The sequence below is a fragment of the Hemicordylus capensis genome, chromosome 1 (assembly GCF_027244095.1).
Source record: "Hemicordylus capensis ecotype Gifberg chromosome 1, rHemCap1.1.pri, whole genome shotgun sequence".
NCBI lineage: Eukaryota > Metazoa > Chordata > Lepidosauria > Squamata > Cordylidae > Hemicordylus > Hemicordylus capensis.
Genome location: NC_069657.1, coordinates 333,334,457 through 333,350,915, shown reverse-complemented (window position 1 = coordinate 333,350,915; position 16,459 = coordinate 333,334,457). Strand labels below are relative to the sequence as shown.

Genomic DNA, 16,459 nt, shown 5'->3' with positions numbered 1-16,459 from the left:
AGCAGTAGTGCACTGGAGGGGCGTGGTATAAATATTTTTAAATAAATAAATAATAAATACCTCGCGGGTAGATTCCAAATGGTGTCACTTGGAGATTGCTGCTCTTCAAAGCGAGAGTTACTGTATGGAGTCCAGTAGGGCTCCATTCTATTTCCTATGCTTTTTAACATATACATGAAACTGCAGGGAGAGATCATCAGGAGATTTGTTGCAGGGTGTTATTGATATCTATTTCTATTTCTCCATATCATCGGGAAATGGCTTAACCTCTCTAAATGCTTACCTGGAATTGGTAATGGGCTGCATGCGAGAGAACAAACTGAAGTTGAATCCAAGCAAGATGGAGGTACTTGTTGTGGGAGGTTGGAACTTAGGAAGTGGTTTAGATCTGTCTGTTCTGGATGTGGTTACACTTCCCCTGAAAGATCAGATACATCGTTTGGGTCTACTTCTGGATCCAAACCTTCCCTGATATCTCATGTTGAGGCAGCAGCCAAGAGTGCTTTTTATCAGCCAGAGCTGATACGCCAGCTACATCCTTTTCTTGAGATAAACAACCTTAAAACAGTGGTGCAAATGCTGGTAACACCCAGGCTCAACTACTGCAATGCACTCTACATTGGGCTGCCTTTGTATGTAGTCCAGAAATTCCAACTAGTGTAGAATGTGACAGCCAGGCAGGTCTCTGGGGTTACCTGAAGAGACCACATTACTCCTATTTTAGAAGAACTACACTGACTGCCAATTAATTTCTGGGCAAAATACAAAGTGCTGGTTATTTACTATAAAGCCCTGAACAGCTTGGGTCTAAGATATTTAAGAGAGTGCCTTCTTCTTCATGAAGCCTGCCACCTATTAAGGTCATGGGGGGAGGTCCAGTTGCAGTTACCACTGGCTCACTGGTGGTGATCTAAAACTGGGCCTTCACTAGGGTTGCCCCAGAGCTCTGGAACTCACTCCCAAGTGAAATCAGAACCTCCGCATCTTTGGTTGTTTTTAAAATGACTTTTGAAAAACCACCTGTTTTATCAGACTTTTAGTTTATGTTGTTTTAAAGTTTCATTGATGGTAATTTTAAGTGGTTTTTACTTGATTTTTAGATTTTAGTTGTTGTTTGGTTTAAATTATGAACTGCCCTGAAATTTTATATAGGGCAGTATTAAAAAGTGATAAATAAATAAGTGATTTTAAAATGCTACTACTGAGAAGTTGCTTTTGCCCTGTCTCCATAATACTATTTATACATCCATAAAACCAGCAGAATTTTTGTGGTCTTTTTACTATGATTAAGCCTTATTATTTGATTATTCAGATATAACTTATCACAGTTTATAGTAACTGCAAGAAAACAGGAAGTCAAGGTTTTTAAATCCTTATTACCAGTTTAAACTCAGCACATTTTTCTGCCTTAAACATGTTATTTATGGTGCGTGCCTGTATATTTTAGTTTTAAAGCTCAAACACAAAATTCTATTTTTGGCAACTTTGTTGTTGTTTTTTTAAATCACTGACAGGAAACTTTATATGTGTGCATATGCCAAGCTACCCACTGGTTCTTCTTACTCCCTGAAGTAGAGCTCCCTTCCACTGCCTAGCCATCAGCTAGAGGACCAACAGTTGCAGTAAGCTTCCTCCCAGAGAGATCTGCTTAAATACATGATTTAAATTGAACCTCTTCACTCTCTCATTCTCCAACTCACCACCCTACTCATTCCCCTTATTGTCTGGACTCAATGAGTTGTATCCTAAGAATATCTTCTGTTCACAAAATAAATTTTGTTTGCACAAGGGAAGAGCAGTTTTTGCTCATCTCTCTATAACCTTCTGCAACCACCACCACTCTGCCCGCAAAAAAAAAAAAGAAAAAAAAATCAGGGGGAAAGGGAGACTGGTGAAACTGCTCCCCTCCCCTTGCACAAACAGAATATTTGTGCAAGAACTTCTTAGGATACAATCCTCAAGTTGCATGCTTGAGGGCAGCATCCATGTCTTTATTTTGTTTCATATATTAAATGCAGTTCTGGTAGACATTCTGGAAATAACACAAGGGTCATGTATACTCAAGAAGCCCAACAGTTTAGAAATTCAAGTGAACTATCCACTTTGGGAGCAAGCTGTCTTCTTATGTTCTGCTGAAGATGTCAAGGCAAATCAGAGTACAGAACAGAAGGCTGCAAAGCAACTTCAAGCCATGTACTCACCCTTAATTTCAAAGAAGAAAAACAGTCCTCCGAGGTGGGACAACACACTAAGTCTGGAGCAGAGGGCTGGTCTACCCATCAACCCCAACCGGTAGAACAGCTCTCACCAGAAAAACAATGCCATTTTGAGGCCTGATTTTCCGGGGAGAGCTGGTCTATCAATTGGGCTGGTCTACCCACTGACCCCAATTGGTAGACCAGCTCTCACCAGAAAAAATGGTGCTTGGACTGATTTGAATGATTAGAAGTCGATTCATCAAAACAGCTAGCCATTGAAACAATCTGATTTGTACACATCTCTCTCTAACAAAGACACAGCTTAGCTCCTTTCTTGCTCTACAGTCTGTCTATCAAAATTGTGATATTATCAGCCCAGCAGTGCAATACACAATCACAACTAGACTGAAATACGTCTTGCTGTTGTACTGACAGCCACTTCACAAGTCCACTATTAAAGTTGGGCTTAATGCAAATACCTACTTAGCAAATTAATGCAAATGACTGCTATAGAGCATCAAAGAAAATTGTTTTAAATGTACATTTTATTTCAAAATAAACATTGCCAGATCAGGGAACTCTCTATTTCTTGGCCTTGAACTTCCTATTCACTTTCTATGTTGACTTGAAATGATTATGTAAAATTCAGCCTTTCTGGCACATTTTTAAAAATCAACTTTAAAATAGCAGTACTAATTGCTTTTCATAATACATGGCCCAGGATCTGGATTAGCCTTAATACACAAGGCTAGTTTTTTCCTTCATGCTGCATCCCCTCACACATCAATGGGTGTTGCTCAAACAATAACCTTGTGGGGCACAAGCGTGGCCACTCTAGTGCACACACAGAACACGACATGCGCCACTTTGTATTCCAGCCACAGATTCCAGTTGCTCAATAGCCATGTTGTAAAAAACAATACTGGAGACTCATAGCACTGATAATTAGATTTTTCAGAATGTTCAACGAGTTTCAGTTGCTCTATAAGCTTTTAGAATTTTCACAAGAATAAAATACACTTCTACAAATTCATGCAATTATCTAAAGATTACGGTTTATTAATTCACTTATCCTCTTCAGTGAGCAAAAATAATGGGGATTAGGTTGCCTTCACCTTTTGTAAAGTTCATGCTCAGTTTCAACCAGACGTTCGCAGTCATCCTAATTAATTATAAAAAGATGACATACTAATTTTTGTTTTAGATAGCCATGTTCCTCTATTATAGTAAAGTCAATAAGGGAAACTGGTAGCACTACGTAGTCTTTCTAGAGGTCTTAATTAAATATTTGAGCATTATCTTTTGTGAGCAACAGCCCACTTCACCAGATATGAAGCAGGAACACATTAAACCATTCTTGCCTTGCATGCGATTAAGTGCTCATGCTCAAAAATTTCATTAAGACATCTAGACAGTCTACATAGTGCTACTAGTTCCTTGTAGAGATGTGCACAAACCATCCAACCGATGCCTCAGCAGCAGCAGGAGTTACCTTTAAGGGACAGGGTGGGGGCTCTCCCCGCTGCTGCATTTCCCCTGCCAGCATTGTGCCCAAGATCGCTGCATGGGACAGCAGTGTACCTTGCCTTGGACCGGAAGTGACCGGTCACTCAGCATCAGACCAGAAGTGACCGGTGCATGTGTGTGATGTGCACACATGCACTGGCCACTTCTAGTCGGACACTGATTGGGGCGGCAAGAAGATACGCCGCCACCCCACACAGCGATTTTGAGCACAACACCAGCAGGGGAAATGCAGCAGGAAAATGGGGGGGGCGGTAAGAGCACCCTCCCGGTCTCTTCAAGGTAACCCTGCCCCCCGCTGCCGAACCATCCAAACCACTGGACCTCCAAACCTTAGCGGTCCGGAAAAGGACTGCCAAACTTGTTCAGGCACATCCCTAGTTTCCTTTACTGCTTTAATTAGATAGATATACATGTTCCTGTTTTTCTCTGAGCTTTCTGCATCTAGTTACATATCAAAGAAGGTTTTGACAACAGTCAAGTAAGAGAGAAATTCCAGAAGGTGAAATGAATGCATTCCTCCACTTTACTCTAGATACACTATACTTACCTAATAAAGCAAAAGGGAAACTATTGGCAGCCATTCAGCTGAACACAAAAAATGTAGTGTCTAAATTTCCAACTCAACTTCAAAAAAGATACAAGAGCAACTTATTTCAAGCAATCTTTGAGAGGAACTGATGGTCAACACAATCAGAGTTTTTCCACCATGAGCAAATATAAACACAAAGGCACACCAGTACATACTGAAGTCATCAATATCCCTCAAAAGAAATCTTTACATTTTTTTCAAGCCAAGTCAGGTGAATAGAATCCAAGTATTTTTAGTCATTGCTTATGGAGTTCTCCAACAAGAAAGTTCTCAAGCTTGTATTCTGGGGAGGTTGGCACCTCCAGTTGATGCCAGCTCATGGTTGAGCCTTCTCTGTAGCTATCTCTGGACTTCAGAATGCACTCCCTCCTAAAATGCTTGGATTGACCTTATTATTGACATTCAAGAAGGTCTTAACACATCTATTAAATCAGGCCTTTGGTAGTTTTATATAATCATCTTTGTTTAATTGTTTTAACTGTTTTCAGTGGTTTAGTTTATTTACTGATTTTAAGACTGTGAACCACTTAGAGATAGTCAATTTTGGATTGTATAAAAATATAAAGTAAAAGTAAAGTGTGCCATCAAGTCGATTTCGACTCCTGGAACCTACAGAGCCCTGTGGTTTTCTTTGGTAGAATACAGGAGGGGTTTACCATTGCCTCCTCCCTCACAGTCTGAGATGATGCCTTTCAGCATCTTCCTATATTGCTATAGTACCAGTCAGGATTCAAACTGGCAACCTTCTGCTTCTTAGTCAAGCATTTCTCCGCTGTGCCTCTTAAGGTAACAAACAGATATTTCACTTTTTAAAAATTCTAAATTGGGGCTTCTCCTATCAGTCTCTTTTTCAGACTCTAAAGTCAAACTATTAAATACCATAAATAGTTATTACCTTTAAAGCCCTAAACTTTGTCATGAACCCTGCCGCCTATTAAGATCATCTGGGGAGGTCTGGTTACAGTTGCCACTGGCTTGTTTGACGGCGACTCAGGATTGGGTCTTCTCTGTGGCAGCCCCAAGGCCGGACAGGGCACCGATTCCTGGTGCACCCTGATTGATTTGATAGATGAACAGGTGCAGCACAATGCACTCTAAAGTACAAATGCACGCCAATGCGCACTCTGTGAATCCAGGGCGCTATGTGTCGCCGCAGATGTGTCATGTGTTCAAGACCCTCTCCTGCCCCCTCCCTCTGGAGAGGCTTCACTCATCATGTGAGCCTCCCAGCCCTCAACCTCAGCCTTAGCTGCCTGTGTCTCACTCTCCCCCGACCCGTCCTCCTTTAAACTATCATCAATTCTCTCTCCAATTCTGGGATCTAGCTGCCGCACTCTGTGCCCCGCCCATTTGGCTAGGGCCTTGCGCTCTGCTTCTGCTTCCCCTGTCGTGAGGGGCTGTGAAGGTCAGAGCAGCAGCAATTTGCAAGTGAGAAGAAGCAGAAGTGAGCACGGTGGGAAGGGCAGTAGGTCACTGCTATTGTCTCCCCTTCCCCACTCTTTTTGGGGGAGGGGGGTGGCCACAGGGCTTGGGAGGTAGTTTAGTCTTTCCACGTCCTTACTGTGATTGCCTTGGGGTGGGTGGGAGCTTGGGATTAAGGCGCTGAACTTTCCACCTTTTAAAAATATCTTGTGGATGCAACAATGCAATGAAGGGCTAGGACGTTTGCATTTTGTCTTTGCATCCATCACAATTGCAGGAGACATCTAAGAAAACAGGAAGTGGTGTGGGGAAAAGGAGAGAGAACCCATTCAAGCTGAAAAGCAGCATCTCATCCTCTTTCCTCTCTGACTGCAACTGGGTTAAACGTGGAGGGTTAAGCAGCAGGCGCTCTTCCAATGTTCCTTCACGCACAAGCTGCAAGGAATGCTTTGGCAACAAGCAATTGCAGAACTGTTAGTATTCTGGGCCCACCAAAATTACTGTGGGCATGCAGGTGGGAGTGGAAGAGGGAGGTGAAATATTTATAGTAAGCTATAAGTAACAGAAAACATAGAGGTCAGATATCAAAAGTTAACAAGAAAAAAAATTCTTAAATGAAACAAAAAAATACTCCCACTCATTCTGCTCAAAACCCAATGCCCTCCCCACATACATTCCACCACCCTCTCTGTACCCCCAGTCTGGCCCTGCCCAGGGCTTTGGAATATGCTTACTGTATCCATCTCCAATTGCCTTTAAAAAGTCACACCTGTTTTCCCAGACTTTTAAATGAAATTAGTTTTAAACTGTTTAATTGTTTTATCCCATGAAATGGTTTTAGTCTATGAAGTGGTTTTAATTGTTTTTATTCTGTTTTATATTTGTTGTGTTTTAAATTGTATACACTGCCTAGAGACACACATGCCAGGCAGTATATGTACTTTGTATGTAGTTCGGAAACTTAATTTGTTTCAAAATGTAGCAGCTAGATTGGTCTCCAGGGTTGTCTCAGAGAGACCATATTATGCCTCTTAAAGCAATTGCATTGACTACCAATAGGTTTCCGGGCAAAATACAAAGTGCTGGTGATTACCTTTAAAGCCCTAAATGGCTTAGGACCAGGTTACCTAGGAGAGCGCCTTCTTCTCATTATCCCCAGCGCACAATGAGATCATCGAGAGGGGTCTGTCTCCGTATGCCACCAACTTGTCTGGTGGTGACTTCTCTGTAATCACTCCTAGGCTATGGAATGCACAACCTATAGACATTTGTGGTTTAACATCTTTGCCAGCCTTCAAAAGAGCCCTTAAGACATCTTTTTTCAGCCAGGCTTTTAGTAATCTGAATATTTTAAATTGCTGTTGAACAGTTTTATTTTGTTTTTCTTGTGTGTATTTTTGTGAACTGCTTAGAGCCTTTGGAGTCAGGTGGTATGTAAATTTTAAATAATAATAATATGACAAACAGCTTGGGCCCCAGGTACTTTAGGGACTGCCTGCTCCCAGCTGAATCTACCCACCTGACTAGATTGGCTGAGATGGCTCTACTCCACATGCCGATGCTTGCTAAAGCTCGTTTGTCAAGCATGTAGGACATGGCCTTCTCAGTGATTGCCCCCAGATTGTGGAACTTGCTCACACAGCAATGATCCACATGGCCCCCTCTCTATCAGCCTTTTAGAGGAAACCAAAGACCACACATTTTATCCAGGTTTTTCGCCAGTCAGTGGCCCCTGGCTCTCTTCTTTACATAAAAATGTTTGTTTTGTTTCAAGTTGTTTTTATTAAAGTGTTATGATTGTTCTTTATTTTGTTGTTGACTGCCCAGAGGCAGTATACAATTACAAAATAAGCAGAGATCACTGCTTCCCTGTACACTTGCAACTCTTTATAATGGCCATGCACCATTACATGGAAATCTGGATTAAGAAAACACACACACACACACACCAATGTCATTTCAAGCTGTTAATACAAACAGAGAATTTTTGCTACTGACACAGTTTAAGATTATTATTGCTTTGGACATTCATTTACTGATAACCTCATGCCACAAGCAACATATACATCAGAGGTAAATATATTTCCAGTTTACATTCCCTTCAGGAAGAGTTCAGAAAAAATCACTTGGGTTGTTATGCTAGAGGTCTTACTAAACTCACTGCTTCAAGAGAGAAATTTTGAACCTAATCCATTCTAGTTTTTTCTCAGGTCCAGCCAGATGACAACTCTCTCTCTCTCTCTACTGGATTCGTTTCCCATCTGCATACCAGGGTTTCCTGAAAGCCTTGCTCCTCAGCAGGACTCTTGCTACAGTTGCTAAAAAAATTTTTTGTTACACACAGTAGAGAACAGCTCCCCAGCACTGCTCTTAAATTAAACAAGATTTGTTATAGCTGACCATTCTTTTTCAGTTACTATCCAAAATAAACATAACATGTTTATTATAACAGGAAGCAAATTTGACAATCTGCATGTGTTCAGACTGATGTTTCAGCACCCGGATTTCAACACTCATTCAAACAGCTTTTCACAAAAAGGGACAATTTTGTACACAGATAATTTTGGATGAGTAATGGTGTATTTGAGCATTTTTAATTCACATTTACTTAACTTATACTAAATCTATACAGGATGTTTTGCACATAGCTAGCATGGAATAAGTTCTATCAGAAAACATGCCTGTTTGGGAGGGTGGTATTTAACATGGCAGTTCTTCAAGTCTATGCCCCAATGACTGATGCAGAAGAAGAGGAAGTTGATGAGTTTTATGCTCCAGTCCAGTCTGGAATTGACAGAACATGCAAGCAAGATGTGATGCTGGTGGTGGGAGACTGGAATGCCAACGATGGAAATGGTAAAGAGGAAAACACTGTCGAACTATATGGACTAGGAAACAGAAATGAAGCAGGAGGATGACTTATTAGTTTCTGCCAAGCTAACTTCATTGCTAACACATTCTTCAAACAACCAAAGCGGCACCTATACACATGGACATCACCAGATGGAGTACACAGAAATCAAACTCAATACATTATTGGTGCAAGGAGGTGGAAGAGCTAAGTTATAACAGCAAAGACATGACTGGGGGCTGATTGTGGTACAGATCACAAACTGCTCATGTGCAAGTTCCAAGTCAAGGTAAAGCAGCAAAACAAAGCTATCCAGCTTCCACGATATGATCTTGAGAATGTACCCACCATTTTCAAATGAGAACATCAGGAACCGCTTTGAAATTCTGAACCTCATTGATAGGGAACCAGAGGAACTGTGGAATGAAATCAAAGAAGTTGTTAAGGATGAATGTGAAAAGAGAGTGCCAAAGACCAAGAAACAGAAGAAAGCAAAATGGATGTCAGAACTGATGGTGGAATTTGCCAAGAAGAGGAAAGAAGACAAAGTCCAGAAAGATAAAGACCTCAGGAAGGAACTTAATAGAGAATTTCAGTAAGCTGTTAGAAGGGACAAGGAGCAGTACTACAATGACATCTGTAAAGACCTTGAGGATGGGAAAAGACATGGAAAAATAAGGAAAGTTTTCCAACAGATCTCTGAACTCAGAGTGAGGTTCCAACCTCAAATTGGTATGTTAAGGGATGCCAAAGGGCAGATAGTAACCGATTCAGAGAAGATCAAACAGAGATGGAAAGAGGATACTAAAGGGATGTCAACATCCAAGATATTCTAGAAGAGATTCCCTACTTGCAAGAACCTCTAGATCAGCACTCGGGTCATTACCAAGTCGGAAGGCTACAGGAATTGATGGAATAGCTACAGAAATATGGCAGGCAACAGAAGAAGAAACAGTCAACGCTCTAAACAAACTATGCCAGCAAATTTGGAGAATGACACAGTGGCCAACAGATTGGAAGAGGTCAGTCTACATACCCATACCAAAGAAAGGAGACTTAACAGATTGTGCAAACCATCGCACAATATCCTTAATTTCACATACTAGCAAAATAATAGGGATGTGCACGAAGATCGTTGTTGCCGACGGGGGGTAGCGCTTTAAGGGCGGGAGAGGGTGTACTCACCCTTCCCGCCGCATATCCCCCGCCAGCGCGCTGTCATTTGGAAGCCCCTCGGGGTGGCAGCGTTCCTCCCTGCCGCCCAGTTTGCCCCGTCGGCCGGAAGTCGCGAGCGCGCACGCCTTTCTGCCATGTGCGCACGCACGCACAACGGGCGCATGCGCACTCATGACTTCCGGCCACTTCCAGCTGATGGGGCAAACGGGGTGTCAGGGAGGAACGCTGCCACCCCGAGGGGCTTCCAAATGACAGCGCACCGGTGGGGGAAATGCAGCGGGAGGGGTGAGTACACCCTCCCCCACCCTTAAAGCGCTACCCCCCGTCGGCAACGAAACGCCGAAACGCCCCCAGTGCCAAAACGTTTCAGAGGCCTTCATAATGGCCTCCGAAACGTTTCGGGCACATGCCTACAAAATAATGCTCGGGATCATCCAACACAGATTAGAGCCCTACATGGAAAGGGAAATGCCGGATGTTCAAGGTGGTTTCAGAAAAGGTCAAGGAACAAGAGATATCTTTGCTGATGCATGCCGGATAATTGAGAAGGCCAAAGAATACCAGAAAGAAGTCAACATGTGCATTATTGACTATAGAAAAGCCTTCGATTGTGTCAACCATGCCAAGTTGTGGAATATACTTAGGAAAAATGGGCATCCTGGAACATTTCATTGTTCTCATGAGAAACCAATACACAGGACAGGAAGCCACAGTCTAGATGGAACATGGTGAAGCAGACTAGTTCCAGATCGGCGAAGGAGTGAGACAAAACTGTATACTTTCTCCCTCTTTATTCAATTTATATGCTGAGCATATATGGAGAGAAGCTGGATTGGAAGAAGATGAGCGTGGTTTTAAAGATGGAAGAAGAAACATCAATAACTTGCTGATGACACCACCCTGATAGCTGAGAATGCGGATGATCTGCAAGTTCTAGTAATGAAAGTAAAAGAGCAAAGTGAAAAAGTGGAACTACAACTAAATGTAAAGAAGACTAAACTAATGACAATGGGTACAGAAACCAGCCTCATAACTGACAATGAAGACATTGAAGTGGTGGATAGCTTCTGCCTTTTGGGATTGACAGTCAACAGTAAAGGATCCAGCAGTCAAGAAATATGCCACAGACCAGGTAGGATTGCAATAAAGGCCTTGGAAAGGATATTAAGGTGCCGTGTCTACACTTTAAAATATTAGAATAGTTCGGACAATAGTTTTCCCATGACACTCTATGGATGCGAAAGCTGGACTTTGAAGAAGCAAGACAGAAAAAGCATTGATGCTTTTGAACTTTGGTGCTGGAGAAGACTTTTGAGGCATGGACAGCCATGAAAAGGCATGGACAGCCATGAAAAGGCATGGACAGCCATGAAAACAAACAAATGGATCATAGAACAAATCAATCCAGAATTTTCACTTGAGGCACAAATGACCAGGCTCAACTGTCATACTTTGGACACATTATGCGAAGATCCAGCTCCCTCGAGAAGTCCATAATGCTGGGGAAAGTGGAAGGAAAGAGAAGAAGAGGATGACCAGCAGCAAGGTAGATGGACTTTATTACGACAGCAAGGAATGCACCACTTAGAGACCTTAAAGGCCAAGTTGAAGACAGATCATCCTGGAGAGAATCTATGTGGTCACTAAGAATCGACACCGACTTGACGGCACTTAAGCAATCAATCATTAGGTGAAAAAGTAAAATGTGCCATCAAATCGGTGTCAACTCCTGGCGACCATAGAGCCCTGTGATTGTCCTTCATAGAATACAGGAGGGGTTTACCATTTCCTCTTCCCGCACAGTATGAGATTATGCCTTTCAACATCTTCCTATATGGCTGCTGCCCGATATAGGGATTTCCCATAATCTGGGAAACATATCAGTGGGGATTCGAACTGGCAACCTCTGGCTTGCTAATCAAGTCATTTCATCACTGCACCATTAGGTGCGCTTGTGATATTAGGTATACAGGAATTAAAGTATATGCAATGACTTTTAAGTAGTGTCTATTCTTATATACAATACTACCCATAGTGTTTTTGTGATCAGCTATATTAGCTACTGTTTAAACAAGCAAAGGTCTGAGAGAGAGAGAAATCACCTAATACCTGTCAGACATTTTAATAACAGATGTTGCTTGAATATTGTTTTATAGCATATACAGAAGATGGAGTTGAAGCTGGAGCTCAATCTAAGTCCAATTTCTGCTACATATTCATTGGATAGCCTTAAAAAAATGATTTTCTCAGCTTTAATCCCCATATTTGTAAAAGAGAAATAGCAGTAATCTGCCACAGGATTATTGCAGAGTCAAGTAAAGAATATTTTCAGTCCAGTCCTATGCATGCTTACTTGAAATTGACTATCATTGTGTTGAATAGTGCTTACTCCCTAATAAGTTTACATAGAATTGCAACTTCAGGAAGTTAAAAGTGATAAAGCCACTGCACTAGCTAGAGAGGTTGTGCCAATCCACCAGCTTCAATTTCAAACCCAGATATTGTTGTTCTTTTTGTACAGACAATTAACGCAGGCCTTCCTGATGTTTCATTCTATCATTTTAACTTTATTTCACTGAAAAGACTGGTGGCTGCACAAGCTAGGCAAAGAAAGGGGAAAGAGACTCTGTATTAACACTGAAGCACAGACATCTATCAGCACTGCATTACACTCAAATAGGGTGCACATTTTTATCCATATCTTGTAGGATTAATCAACACACATTTGCCAATCTCCTGCTCTAATGTGCATTAGTTTGCTGGGGGAGGAGGAGAAATGCCACATGCATAGCTGTTGTTCAGAAAAGTCTATATAGGACACTTAAGAGTTTCCATGGATATTGGAGAGAGTGCAGAGATGTACAGCAGAAGACTCTGTACAGCAGAACAGATACAGCAGAACAGACTGTACAGCAGAAGATAAAAGGACAGGTTTTGTACTTCCTTAGCAGAAACAAAAAACAAACAAACTGGCACCTATTCTTCCCCTGAACAATTCATTCCACTCCAGCCCACAAACACATTTTTCTTTGCCATTTCAGAAGCAGAATATTTATTCTGTAACCATTAAGAGGCATATTTAAAATATTTATTTATTTTAAATATTTCTATTTTAAAATATTTCTATGCATCAGTTTCCAACATTGTTCAGTCCAATACGCCTGGACACTCACAATCAAGACATGATGGTGATGCTACATCGTTTGCCCCTAACACCTGGTATACAGGGGTATAGATGTTGTATCTAGCTCTTGTATCTAAAGGCCCTAGATAGATCTGGATTTTTACAGTCATCTAAGACTATTAAGAGCCAATAAAAATCCATGTGCATTTTATTGTGCATGTTTTTGCCTTTAAGATGGTGGCTAGAACATAAGGTTCCAGTACAAGTGTGCAAATAGGGATCACTATGCCTACCCTGCATTTTAATATTCCATCTGTATTCTCTATTACCTGCTCTTGTATCAGGAAACTAATTTAAATGGTTGGTGCTTTAAACTATATCTGTGCCATTGTTGTTCACCACTTTGTGCTCCCTTTGAGGAAAAAAATGGCAATATAAAAATGTAACAAATAAATGACAGTGAAGTGCCACATAGATGCCCTGCCCCCCCACCTCAACAATGGGCAGATTCTGAAGGAGGGAGAGTAACAACAAAGGTTTCATAGTGGCACTGAGAGCTGGCTGGCTGCTGATTGGTCAGCTGCCCTTTTAAAAAGTTTTGCAAACTTTGTTCTGATTTCTTTAAGATGGAGGCAGAAAGAACAGAAGCAAAACTAATACTTAGGTCTAGACTTCCTGCCAAAAGATGACAGAATTGGATCTGGGTTGTCTGGTTATGATTAAATGATGAGTGACAAGTAAGGATTTTCTCTCTTGGAGACAAATAAAAATTGAAAACTAGTTTTGGGTTTTGTTTTGGTTGTTTGGTTGTTAAGGGAAGTAGAGATGACCTGGGTGAAAAAATGAGAAGACTTGAATAGTGGTAGAAGTTAATTGAAATGGAACTAAGGGTGTTGCAAAAAGTTTCTATTCCAGTTTTGTGTTGCTGTCTCAAGCCATCTGTCAGTTTCTCTAGTCAGTAAGAAATCCTGGCTCAAAGGAGTGCTTCAGCCTTTGGATTTTCAGACCCCACAGCTACTGTTCCGTTCGTGGTCTTGGGCAAGCCACACGCCCCCGTCGGCTCTAGCATACCGTTTCCAATGGCGTTCAGCCAATTCCCTGGGAGGCCCACAAGCAGGACAGGAGTTTGGGATGGAAAACCAAGGCAAGGAAAAGTGTAGTGGGAGTGACTTGTCTGGGTAGGTCACTCAGTACTCCCCCGTCTTCGAGGCACCAGCAAGCTCAGGGGCGAGGGGCCATAACAACTCCGTGATATAGGACACATGCCTGCAGAAGACACATGCCTGCATTAAATTCCCCAACGACATTTCCACCCAACAGGATCAGTAATGACCAATACCCTGCAGAATCGCCGCCTACTCGACGAGTAGCCAAAGCGAAGCAAGAGGGACCAGCGGTCTCAACCCACGAAAAGGCAGCTTCCTAAGTTCACTGCCCCCGGTTCTCGTTCCTAAGTCTACCCACGTGTCACCTGCTTAGGCAGAGTGGCTGAGTCTCCTGGTGTGTGTGTGTGTGTGTGTGTGTGTGTGTGTGTGTGTGTGTGTGTCCCCTACTAGCACGCAGCATGCGCAAGCAGCAGGAGCCCCGCTCCGGGAGAGAGACTGCGCGCCGCCGCGCCTGCCCTGCGTCTCTCGTCTCACCTGTCTTGAACATCAGCTGCTTGTCTTCGGGGTTCCCGTATACCGAGAGCATGGACTTGAAGAGGACCCCGCACGAGTTCTGGACGCCGAACACCGTCCCGTTGCACCACATGGAGGCCAGCATGACCAGCCAGCCCCAGCCGCCCTCGGGGGGCTCCAAGGGCGCCCCTTCCCCCTCCGGCGGCGCCTCTTGCTCTTTTCCCTCCTTCTCCGCCTCCTTCTTCTCAGGGGGACTCCCTGTCGTCACCGTTGTCATATTCGCCGTCACCGGGGGAGACTCCCCGGCTCCTTCTGGCGAAGCCAGGGACGCCTCCTGCAGGCACCACTTGCCATTCTCCCGCTTCGCTTCTCCCTCGGCCGCTTGGGTTTCTTCAAGAGCGGGCAACGGGGCAGTGGTGTGGGAAGCAGCGTCCTCCAGTCCCAGCTCCTCGCTGACGGGAGACATACCAAGCGCTGTTGTTGTTTTTCCAACTCAGTGCCTCTCTCCTTCCCTACCTCCGCCGAGGCAACGCGACCATCTCCCGCGGAACAGAAGCGGAAAGGATACAGCTTCTCCGGGAGAAGAAAAGAAGGATTGGTGCTCTGCGCCCTCGGAAGGTCGGAAATTCTTCCCCCTGGCTGCTCCACCACCCCAGCCTCGCCAGCCCCCCACGCACACCGGCCCCTGAGGGTGGCAAGTTCGCTCAAAACGCCTCCAGGCACATTTTAAAGGGGCACCCCCGAGGGGCGTGGCCGTCAGAGGGACGCGGTGCTCTCTGCCCCGCCCCTCTGTCCCCCTCCCCAGTCACTGAGAATGCCACTGGCTAAGAGGACAGCGAGGCTCCGCCCTTTTTCTGAGATGAAGCACAGCATGCCAGCGGAGGTGCAATCGGACTCCTGCTGGCAGAGCGGCCGCCGGGGGTGGAAGGAGGAAGGAGCGTGTGTTCGCGTGCGTGCGTGTGCGTGCGGACGCGCGGCCCGCAAGTCAACTGTTATAACGGCCACCCAGGGAGGGCGGTTGGTGGCGGCCGCAAGTAGCGCTGCTTCGCTTTCCCTCCCCTCGGTTCTCGGGGCGGAAGGGAGGGGAGAGAGAAAGCTGTCCCCACGCGCTCTGCAAGGGGGCAGCTGTCTAGTCTTTTCACCCCGCTTTCACTACTGAATATTATTGAGAAATATTGATTTACTGCGTTTCAGCAAGCAAGTTCACAAAGCGGCTTACAGCGCCAATCGAATGTGCCCTGTCTGTGCCGAGAGTGGGCTCTCACCACCACCTAGAAACGGAACGCGGCGAGACACAAAGCTGGGAGGGAAAGAAGAAGGGACAGTACAATTGTTACTCTCCCCTCCCGACCATAGTAAGAGAGCCACCGCTTCAAATAAAGAAGGTGCCCCCCCCCCACACACACACACCTCTGCCCAGTTAGTAGGAGTTGAGGGGGGGAATATTTGTGTGTGATATGATGTCAGTTGCCTCCCAAAGTTAGTGATTTATTTGGTGGGCAGGCCAGGCTCCAGGGAAACCGAGGAGGTTTTGCCAAAATACAGGCACGAGGACAAACCTTTCTGCAGAGCTCAGGGTCGCTATATCACAAGCAAGAGGAGAAAAGAAAATGCCTTTCTGTGGGCATTGCTTATTACAAGCCACACAACTTATGGTCGTCATGGCGGAATGACAGGACAGATTTGCTTCTTAAGGTAATCAGTTCCACGAGGATAGCTATGCCAGTCTGTTTCAACAAGCACAAGGCACCTTGTAGCACTTTCAAGGCTAATAGAGGGCCTGTGGCTGGCGTGAGTTTTCATGGGCAAGAACCCATTTCATCAAAGCTTATGCCACTGTGTAAATATTTAAGGTCTCACAAAATTCTTTGCACCATTTTAAATTAATTTTACAAAGAAATTATTCATGACAAAAACAACAATCCAACAAGAACAACCCTGGCACAGGAAAAC

At 43.8% G+C, this 16,459-nt stretch overlaps 1 protein-coding gene and 1 long non-coding RNA gene across 6 annotated transcripts in view; one reads left to right on the top strand and one right to left on the bottom strand.

Annotated features, from left to right (window-relative positions):
- SLC16A10 (solute carrier family 16 member 10) overlaps positions 1–16,459 on the bottom strand; it is a 103,830-nt gene that overhangs the window by 68,587 nt on the left and 18,784 nt on the right. Inside the window, exon 1 of one of the 2 annotated variants that reach the window (XM_053304920.1) lies at positions 14,528–15,453. The exons of the other annotated variant lie outside the window; for it this stretch is intronic. Coding sequence (XP_053160895.1) covers positions 14,528–14,972 — 445 coding nt within the window. The 5' untranslated portion in view covers positions 14,973–15,453. Of the gene's footprint in view, positions 1–14,527; positions 15,454–16,459 lie in introns of those variants that run through there. 2 annotated transcript variants of the gene reach the window in all.
- LOC128349215 (uncharacterized) overlaps positions 15,221–16,459 on the top strand; it is a 34,957-nt gene continuing 33,718 nt past the window's right edge. The window contains exon 1 of one of the 4 annotated variants that reach the window (XR_008318677.1): positions 15,221–16,201. This is a non-coding gene — a long non-coding RNA (uncharacterized LOC128349215). The remainder of the gene's footprint in view (positions 16,202–16,459) is intronic. The other 3 variants (XR_008318724.1, XR_008318710.1, XR_008318653.1) reach the window with 3 other exon arrangements.